The 10841-nt window shown below is 35.3% G+C and overlaps 1 protein-coding gene across 2 annotated transcripts; it reads left to right on the top strand.

Annotated features, from left to right (window-relative positions):
• The first annotated feature begins 1627 nt into the window (after nt 1-1627).
• LOC126888480 (hornerin-like) lies at nt 1628-10513 on the top strand. Of its 2 annotated transcripts, XM_050656813.1 has the most exons (3): nt 1628-1783; nt 8734-9604; nt 9824-10513. In XM_050656813.1, the coding sequence occupies exons 1-3, from the start codon at nt 1772-1774 to the stop codon at nt 10420-10422; spliced, it is 1482 nt and encodes a 493-aa protein (XP_050512770.1). In that variant the 5' UTR covers nt 1628-1771; the 3' UTR covers nt 10423-10513. The 2 variants fall into 2 exon arrangements, with proteins under 2 accessions (XP_050512770.1, XP_050512769.1); XM_050656812.1 differs by having other exon boundaries at nt 8734-10513.
• Nucleotides 10514-10841: the final 328 nt, after the last annotated feature.

Genomic DNA, 10841 nt, shown 5'->3' with positions numbered 1-10841 from the left:
TATTATATAATTTTATTTTCAGAAAATACGTATTTAGTTAAAAATTTTTCCGACAATTAATGTTCAGAAATCATTTGTGGCATTTTTAATGTGTTTTTTGGCACTGTTTTAATAAAAATTTTTGAGAAGTAGTAAGTATAAATTAATTTAATATTTAAATAAAATATAAATAAAAAGTATATTAATTTCGTTTATAATCATATAATCATATAATAGAAGTATAACTTCTTACGTGCGTACAAAGTACACACACATTCTTTTTTTTCAATTTCTGTTGGTTTGGATTTGCCGAACGTTCGGATTAGCGGGGTTCGGATTCGCGGGATTCTACTGTATTAGCAAGAATTTTAGCAGGAGTTGGTAGTAGTAGAGGAGCGAAGTATGCTAAATGTGCAGTCACTCGAGCGTTAAGGGGACCTATTGGGTTGTGAAGAGTAGGTCCTAAAACCAAAAAAAGTTAAGTTAAGTTTTCCATTTTAGTGGGGACTTTCCATTTTTAATTCAATTTTCCATTTCCAACAATCGTTTTTTCCGATTATAGCGCCAGCTATCCATAATTTTAAAAAATGTTTCGAATAAAAGTTGCTTATTTTTACATAAAGAATCCAAATCTGGAATAACAATTTGGGGCTCCTATTTAAGATTTTAAAGTAACCCCACCCCACCTCCGTGGGGGGTCGTGTACCCGGGGGGTACCATTCGATAGATTTTTCAAAAATATTGATTAAGTGTATTTTGCAGTTTTTCGATCTAATGTTTATTTTGTGAAATATCGCGGGATTTGTATTTAAAATTTTAAATTTACCCCCCACCCCCACCTGTGGGGGGTCATGTATAGTATCATTCGATAGATTTTTGAAAAATATTGAACACCTATTTTTTAGTTTTTCGAACTAACGTTCATTTCGCGAATTATTCGCTTTTTTTTTGTAAAATTTTTAACTCGCCCATTTTCTTTACGCCCCGCTCAAATCGTCAGATTTTTGAAATATACACTGTTTTGCATGTCCTTAACTTACCTTATCTTAATCTGACAATTTCAAGTATTTTTAAGGATAGATTTTTTTTTCGGGCCCCCCTTAACGAACTACCCTGTGTTAAGAGCCAATATATGGTAGAGGTACATCTGCAGGGTACCAGGTTTCTCCCCATATGATAATCTGATGCGCTCGAGTAACTGCAAAAATCCCCGCTTGGGCTCCCCTACCATAGTGCACTAATGAGTCTATATTATGAAGTTGTCTTTTATAAGGCATTTTCTAGATTAAGGGTTATAATAACTTGAACTACCTTCCGTTGTGAAGATAAACAAGCTAATTTTCATAAAGAGCTGTAGATTTGTGTAAACAAAGTGTACATTTTTGGGTAATTGATACAACCCAGTTCCAGTAATCAGCTTTTAACCAGAATCTTTCTTTACTAAAAAATCAATAAAAACAAATTTTTGATATAAAACATTTCTCTATCAGTAGTATTACATTTAAGAATACATAAACCTCAATTTAGATAACAAATCCACGAATTATGACGTTTTTTTAAGATTTAAGTCTCGTATCATCCAAATTTTAACCTAACATTGACCCCCGGTCCATTGCCAAATAATTTTTGACAGCAAAAGTAAGATTAAAACTATTTTTCTGTGGTCCCTGAATAACAAATCACATAAGAAGAGTACGTGTTGGCCTTGATGACCTTAGTGTCTTATATAAAATCACATTTTTACGCAATTCAACTGCAATTCGTGAAAAAAGTTGAATGAGAACGTGAAGAGATGAAGTCATTAGTAAGTACATAATATTAATTTGTTATTCCCATTATTGTATGCTTAATTAAAAATAGATAAACATTCTTATTTCATAGCGTCTGGCATACGTCTAGCACTATTTACTTTCTTTGAACTCACTTGTTTAAAAACGAATAGACAAAACAAAAACGTGTATTGTGTTCCCTCATTAAATCACTTGAATATTGAAATTGTACTCTACCCAGATATGGACGACATTTTTTTTCCTTTGGTATTTTTGAACATTAAATTTTTAGACTTAACAATGCTTACAAAAGTAAAGTTTGGCAGATATTTTGTCAAAGCCATGGCACTTTAAAAAAAATGCTGTCCTTTAAAAGCTCGGTTGCATCATCAACGGTTATGTCTGACTAACAAAAAATTAAAAGTGCCAAATATTAAAAACATTTTAAACATATTATTATTTTTAATTATTTTAATTAACAATTAAAAGAAAAAATATTGTAATCAAATTTTTGTTGTTTTTTGCTGTGCTCTTTTTCATTCAACTCGTTCATTCAGCTTATTCAAATCAACTTATCAGCAATATCCTTCGGTAGATCCACATCTCAAAGCCCTCCACCTTTTTCGTTTGTAACTCTGTAAGGGTCCAGCTCTCCATGTCATGGTGGAGAATATGTAGCAGCGTATTGATCTAGTTTTAAAGTTTAATGTAATATCTATATAAACGAGAATTTTCTTTATTTTACATATATAGAAGACGTTTATAGAAGAAGGATTTTTCAATGCGTAATTGTATTTACTTGTTTATATCCCAGTTTTCGTTAATATTACCAAATAGGTGATAATGTGGACTCTTTCTAACTTCATTCCATACGCTCTGATTTTCATTGGTTGCAAATTCGTTTTCCAGCAGTGGAAGTATACGGATGTATGTTTTGATTTGTTTTCTTGTGTTTACAAGTTTTGTTATTTGTTTTGATTTATGTGTTGTGAATACTAGCTGTAAGTGTTTCAATTTTTGTTACCATCATCACATCGACCTAGTTAATTTTTGCACATCTAACCTTGAAAATGACGTATACTTGTGAACATTGTCTTACACAATATTCTGACTCGGATAAATACAACCAGTTAAGATGTAATGGAGATTGCCAAAGAAACTTCTGTATGAAATGTACAAAATTAAACAAGACCATCACTAAAGCCCTATTGGACCAAAAGTCTTCTCATCTTAGATTCTTTTGTACCGTATGTGACTCTCCAAGTTTAAATTATTTAAATGACAAAATTACAAATTTATCAAAAAATCAAATACCTTTAGACAACTTTCAGGCCTTAATTCAAGTTACTAAAAAACTAAATGACAATTTGCCTGTTTTCATCGAGACTTATGACCTATTAACTAAAAATGACGGCAAACTGGACTATCTTACGAAAAAAATTGACGAGATCCACAAACTAAACAACCTGCTGAATCCTGAAAAGGTTTTGAAATCTGTAAGGCAGATGGAACACGACATTTTTAATATATCGTCAGTTTTTTTCGGCTCTTCTTCAGATGATTATCAACTATCAAGGTTGAAATCCAAGACACAAATTTAACTAAGATTAAGTTGGGATTAGAAAGGCTCTCTTCAAATATCGGTGAAATTTCAAATCAAATGAGCAGTCTTACAAAAAATCTATCTACTATACCAACTAAAAAAGAGATATTGAAGAAAAATACATCTTATGCCACCGCAAGTACCCAAACTGAAGAGCCCCGACATCTTGAACCAAGTCCAGAGCAAAAGCCAAAAATTACAGAAGATAAATGTCACTTTGTAGTTATTAGTAACTTGACCCCAACGTACACCCCTATACAAGTTGTTCACTATATCAAAGAGAAGCTAGGCATTAAGGAATATATTAGATGTTACGCACTCCTTAAAGATGCCGACACAACAACTGGCTCTTCGTTCAAAATAGGTATAAAATCTAGAACAGCTATTAACCTATTATTTAATAAGGAAATTTGGCCACCTGGTGTTAACATCAAATGGTCTATAGAATCTTCCAATTCTGAACCAACGCTTTCATCTGAGTCACATAAGAATCCGAAGAATCTCAGAAGTCCTGTCACCTATGAAAATCCAATTACCAATCCTCGCAAGAACAAAGATACATACGTACAGACAAGCAGACCATCGAAGTTTGTAAATCTAAGAATCCGTTCCATTCGCCTGTAAATTTCATTAAGAAGGATACTTTAGAACCTTCGATAAATCTGGATCCTTTGACCCCACCAAGAGTTTGATTAACCAATAACTCGAATAGTCGATATCTTCTAGCCAGATTAAGGGAACCGGATATCTTAAAAGCCATTAAACTTCATCTTGCTTATCTACACGACCAACCAGCTTCAGTGTTTTACGATGGATTTACCAATACAAGTGTTAAACTCTTTTTGGCTTCCGAGGGACTTCCCACTAAGACTGAAGATCTACGATGAATTCTGCTGGAATTTAACAATGCCTATGGGATTGGTCCAGATGAGGTGGAAGCTGATCTTGATGCTTACAGATCCTTTCTCACTTCTGAAAGAATTATACACCTTCAAAAATCAAGGGAATGTCACCGAAATTACTTTTCCGCTGCCTCTCCAAAACGAAATTTTTAAACATCACGACGTGTTTTGAGGGACTAGAATCCTCAAATTGTTTTAGTGATAACAACTTTAGCATGGTTCTGATTAATATTCGTTCTATAAGATACAAAGCTGATGAATTATTTTTGTTCCTAGAGGAATTAGGATTTCTTCCGGTAGTTGCGGTTACAGAGCACTGGCTTGAAGTCAACGAGCCTTTTTTTGTAGAAAAATACACCACAATTGCTAGGTATGATCGTCCAAGCTCAGCTTACGGAGGCACCCTAATTCTATCTACTACCAATGATTTTTCTTCGGTAACAAAATATGACTTTCTGCTAAGTGAAGCCTTCTTTGAGTTTTCGTTAATTTACAATAAGAATCTTAATCTTTATATTATTTGCATTTATAGATCACCTAACTCTTCCGTGGAACTATTTTTTCAGAACCTGCTAAATTTATTAGATGACCTGCCCCATAAAAGTAGAAAAATTTTATGCGGGGACTTTAACATTGATTATGCTGCTGCTAGTGCTACACAAATATCCTTGGTCAACATATTTGAATCGTATGGTCTAACAATGCACGTTGATTCTCCTACAAGTATTACAAAAACTTCATCTACCATAATTGATTATACTGTCTCAGATTTTTCACCCTTTGATGTCCACTCTACAATTATTAATGCTGGACTATCTGATCATGAAGCAGTTTATACGAAGTTTAATACCTTAAGCAAACCCTCCTCGAAAACCCGACGTTTAGGCAGGATTTTTTCCACCCGGAACTTTCGTAATTTCCAATGTTTATGCTTAACCTCTGAGTGGCGCTTTCCTGCTATGGACGTGGATAATAATTTCAGTGCTTTTTTGGATAAGCTTTTCTGTATCTTCAATAAAGCATTTCCTTTAATTGCAATTAAGCCAAAACATCGCAAACCCTGGACTACTAAAGGTATCCGAATATCTTCCAAGAATATGCGTTCTCTTCTCTATATCAGGAAATTTACTACCAACAAGACTCTCGAAACTCAGGAAGCCCCTTTCATTGACCTTGGAAATCAGGTGCTCCGGGAGTCGGTTCTGGTGACATATTCGTGTATAGCGACCTCAAAAAACCCTCCAGTAATTCATTTGCATCAATTAAATGCCGAAAACCATAAAAACTCTAGAATATGACGTCCCTTGCAGAAACCCTGGCCACAACGTCATCCGGAGGGCAATTCTGATGGCATATTCGTGTTTAGCGATCCCAAAAACCCATGAGTAACCTGTTTATATCAATTAAATGCCGAAAACCCTCGAAACTCTAGACGATGACGTCCGTTGAAGGTCAAGGTCAAAGTAAAGGTCGTCATTGGATAGCCAGGAAAAAATCCTAGAGTACTAGTAGTTTTCCTTGATCCAAACTTCTACATGTTGCCAAATAACCAGTAACTCACGGAATTGGAATACCTCCTAAATCTTATAATTTTCCGAGTTTGGGCCTCTATATCTTGAAAATCCTTCATACGATTGATTTGTGCCCATGAGAACTTTTTATCAGAATGCTTCAAAGAGTATTTTCCCAAAGTATGAACGAAATCCACTGGGACCTATTTTCCATAAGGTTTGTGCGGGGTCCTTTTGGGGGTAGACAGTCTGTTGATACGTATTGTTCGTACGCTCTAACTTTTCCCATGCGTCACGATTTATTTTCAAACAAATTGAGTCAAAATCTAAAGTGAAACGTACGCCGATGTATGTAGTATATAGTATACAGTACAGTATACAAAATGTATGTTATAGTCAAAGCCCGAATTTCAGGCACTCCTAGGTTTGACTAGGCCATCCTCAGGTCTGACTGACGGTCTTAGCCAAAGCCCGAAATAAATTACAGTTTCGGCCTTTGACTAGTCAAACCTAAGAGAGACTAAGTTGGTCAGGCAAAGGTCGAAATTTAATTTTATGAAATAGGAGTTTGACTAGTCAAACCCCGATCTGCTATTAAAATGTCATAATTTGTTAGATTAGGTTTAATAATTTAATAATTAGGTAAAATAAAAAAAAAGTGTTTATTCTCACATGTTGAGGCATTATGTCATTTAGAGTTGCACAATACGTTAGACCTTTTACACTTACATAATTTTGAAGAGCATTTCTTATTGCAGTAGCATATTATAAAGCCTTGTCCAGCAAATTTAGAATCTTTTGTACTAATTTCTCTTTGAGACAGCTTATTGTCTGGAACATCTTCGAAATTAAGAAAATTCTCTTTGCATTCTCTTATTTGATTTCTTGAAAAAAATGTGTTTATTGTTCCTAATTTCGTACCAGCTCTACATAAATCTTCAGTTGTTTTATTTTATATGATATCCAAAATATTTCGAGCATCGCCTTTGACCCTAGCAAAGTTAAGGAGAGGTATTGTTACAGTTTTTCCGAATCTAAATTGAAGAAATTTTTTTTCACTTAATTGTTTCATAGCATTATCCTGGGCATGCAGACCTTCAATCGCCTTTCCTTTATTTATTTTAATCTTTTAATCTTTTCTGTCTGTGCACAACGCATGCATGTACCTTTTCTGTCAAAACCTTCATAGTATGCACCAAGTGTGCTGTCAGCGCACACAACATGTACCACCTAATTACCAATAATTATACACTTGTTTGACAATGTTCTTTCTCTCCTAGTGATGACGGTCCAGGGGCTTCCTTAGTATTATGGTGATCCTTAGTTTTTTCTCCGATTGCAATATCTTCTTTCACAGTTGACGATGACATTCTAATTCCATCTGTTTGTGCTAAAATAAAATTCATATACTTAGTCAAACCAAATTACGTTTTTTAAGAAATCAAATAAGAGAATACAAAGAGAATTTTCTTAATTTCGAAGATGTTCCAGATGTTAAGCTGTCTCTATAAAGAGAAATTGGTACAAAAGGTTCTAAATTTGGAGGACAAGGCTTTATAAAATGCTACTGCAATAAGAAATGCTCTTCAAAATTATGTAAGTGTAAAGGGTATAACGTATTGTGCAACTCTAAATGCTATAATGCCTCAACATGTGAGAATAAACATTAATTTTTTTATTTTAGTTACGACCATATAAAAATAATAAACATTAAAATTAAAAAATGAAGTTTTATTAAACCTAATCTAAAAAATTACGACATTTTAATAGCAGATCGGGGTTTGACTAGTCAAACTCCGATTTCATAAAATTAAATTTCGACCTTTGCCTGACCAGCTTAGTCTCTCCTAGGTTTGACTAGTCAAAGGCCGAAATTCTAATTTATTTCGGGCTTTGACTAAGACCGTCAGTCAGACCTGAGGATTGCCTAGTCAAACCTAGAAGTGCCTGAAATTTGGGCTTTGACTATAACATATATAAAAATGAAATTTGGGCTTTGAAAATAAATCGTGACGTATGGGAAAAGTTAGAGCGGACGAACAATATCTGTTGGCAGTAAATCGATTTGGATTAATAGTATTCTGTCGAATATTGTGACGAAATTAATGGCATGCTTGTTAATGTGGTTACTGGAAATGATTTAAAGATTCCTATAAATTATTTATATTATGAACTCCTTGTGAATTACTGGAGTAGTATACTTGATGTTAGTTAATCATACATTTACCGGCGTCCATGCTGAGTATGTCTGAGTTAATCATACTTCTATGCTTTCTTTAATGGCTTTATAGATTTTGCTGTTCCAAGTACAGAGTTTATTAGTTTTCTTGTTTTTCGTGGTCTTGTCGTTTTTCATTGCATGTGGGTTTCGCTTGAATACGACCTGGGAGGCTCTGTTATCTAATTGAGGTGTTCCTCCCCTGCCGGATATTTTCTTCCAAAATCTATGATCAGTACGTGTTTTGCTTTCAAAGCCATAACCATGATAGTCTTACTAGGAGTGGTTTAGAGTCTAATGCAATGGTTTCCTGTTGCCTTATACATACTTATGTAGTTAACCATAACCTTGGTTCTTCTCCCTTCGAGGTCGATTTCTCACCCCAAAACAAAATAGTGCCCTTCCACTTACCAAGTTATCTGCCTAAAATATTTTGATCAGCAAGTGGTGTATTGCTTATATGAGCAATAAAAATAGTAAATCATATTGAAATGCCACAATAAATTTGCTTCCAACAGCATTAAATAATTCTCTACAAAATTTGCTTCACCGTTGGATATTTTCTACCGATACAATTTCAAAATTCTTATTCCTATTCTCAGATTAGATCTGTTTCTCAAATACGCTTTTTTCAAATATACAAACATTTTCTTCAGAAAATTAATAATTATTTAAGGCTTTAGGAAATAAACAAAACATCCTCAGATCGATATAAGAATAGCGTCTAATCATTTATTATTCTCTTTTTCAGGTGTGTCTCTCAATTATTATCGCCACTGTGTATGCCCACGGTGGTGGAGGCTATGGTCACGGAGGTTTTAGTAGCGGAGGCTATGGTCATGGAGGATACAGCCACCACACAGAACAACATGTAGATTCGTATGGAGGTAGACACCATGGTGGGTATGGTTCTCTCCATGAAGATGACCATCAGGTTGTTGAAACTGTCCATGGATATGGCGGACATCACGATGATCACGGTTATGGTGGGCATCATGATGCTCATATTGTCGAAAGTGGTCACGGATATGGTGGACATCATGATTCTCATATTTTCGAAACTAGTCATGGTTATGGTGGGCACCATGATAGTCATGTTGTCGAAACTGGTCATGGTTATGGTGGCCATCATGATACTCAGGTTGTCGAAACTGTTCATGGTTATGGTGGGCATCATGATGTCGATACTGGTCGCGGATTTGGCAGAGTTGATACCCATAATGTTCATGAAGTTGTAGAATCTAGCCACGGACATGAGGATGTTCACGGTGCTGTTGAAAATGTTTTTGGTGGACATGGTGGTGGTCACGATAGTGTTAGCGTACATAAGGAAGTAGTAGAAACCACTGGATATGGCGGACATCGTGGCGGACATGCTTCAACCATAGGATCTGGCCACAACAGTGGGCACCAAGATAGTTACGTCGAGGAAACAGTAGAAACTGTACGCAGACAACCATCACACACTGTATACACCAGTGGCCAACACCAAACTGGTCAAGAAGCTTTCGAAGACGTCGATGAAGTAACTGGAGGAAAATCTAAAATCATCAAAACAACACAATATGTAAGACAACCAAATCAACAAGGACTACACGGTTATGGCGAAGATGACTTAGAAGGTGTTGTTGGAGGACATAACAGTCAACGTACCGTAAAAGTAGTAAAAACCACACACACCAGTGGCAGCTATGGATCTGGCCAACAACAAACTGGTCAAGAAGCTTTTGAAGACGCTGATGAAGTGACAGGAGGAAAATCTAGAATCATCAAATATACACAATATGGACAACAATCAAATCAACAAGGACTACACGGTTATGGCGCAGATGACTTAGGAGGTGTTGTTGGAGGACATAACAGTCAACGTACCGTAAAAGTAGTAAAAACCACACACACCAGTGGAAGTTATGGATCTGGCCAACAACAAACTGGTCACGAAGCTTTTGAAGACGCTGATGAAGTGACAGGAGGAAAATCTAGAATCATCAAATATACACAATATGGACAACAATCAAATCAACAAGGACTACACGGTTATGGCGAAGATGACTTAGGAGGTGTTGTTGGAGGACATAACAGTCAACGTAACGTAAAAGTAGTAAAAACCACACACACCAGTGGCAGCTACGGATCTGGCCAACAACAAACTGGTCAAGAAGCTTTCGAAGACGCTGATGAAGTTGTTGGAGGACATAGTGGGCGTATCGTTAAAGTAGTTAAAACCACTCATACCAGTGGTGGCTACGGATCTGGTGGACAGGAACAACTCGGTCAAATAAAATCATATCTGAGGAGAGAACCACTACAAACAGGACAACACGCTTTTGACGAAGAAGATTTAGGTGAATCAGTGCATTCTGGAAGTTCTTCTCGCATCGTTAAAACTACCGTCACCAAACACACCAGCTCATATGGCAGAAACGATAACCAGCTTTAAATGTAATACAGAAAATCAAAAATATTTTTTGTAAATAAATTATAAAAAATAGCAAAAATTATTTTTTAAATTATTAAAGTAAAGCCTCTTATATTTGTTTTTATTATATCATTTCCATTTGTTCATATATTATTTTTCAAATTTAAATGGCTTCATTTATAGCTGATATTAAAAAATGTGGGAGTGCGAAAACAGCTGATTTCGAATATATAGTGAACTCTCCCTTGAACGGAGGGTAGTCGTTCCGCATAAAGTGTCCGTTTAAAGGAGGTGTCCGTTGAAGAGAAAAAACCTAACTTAATTTTTTTTAAATAAGTGCCTGTATATTTACCTATATAAAAAGAGATACTAGTTTAATATTACATAACACAACTTGTGGATGACCACACAGCATTGACTATGAACATTGATTATTGAAC

Source organism: Diabrotica virgifera, chromosome 7, assembly GCF_917563875.1.
Source record: "Diabrotica virgifera virgifera chromosome 7, PGI_DIABVI_V3a".
Classification (NCBI taxonomy): Eukaryota; Metazoa; Arthropoda; class Insecta; order Coleoptera; family Chrysomelidae; genus Diabrotica; species Diabrotica virgifera.
The sequence above is the reverse complement of the archived record's forward strand: the minus strand, read 5'-3'. Positions and strand labels throughout refer to the sequence as shown.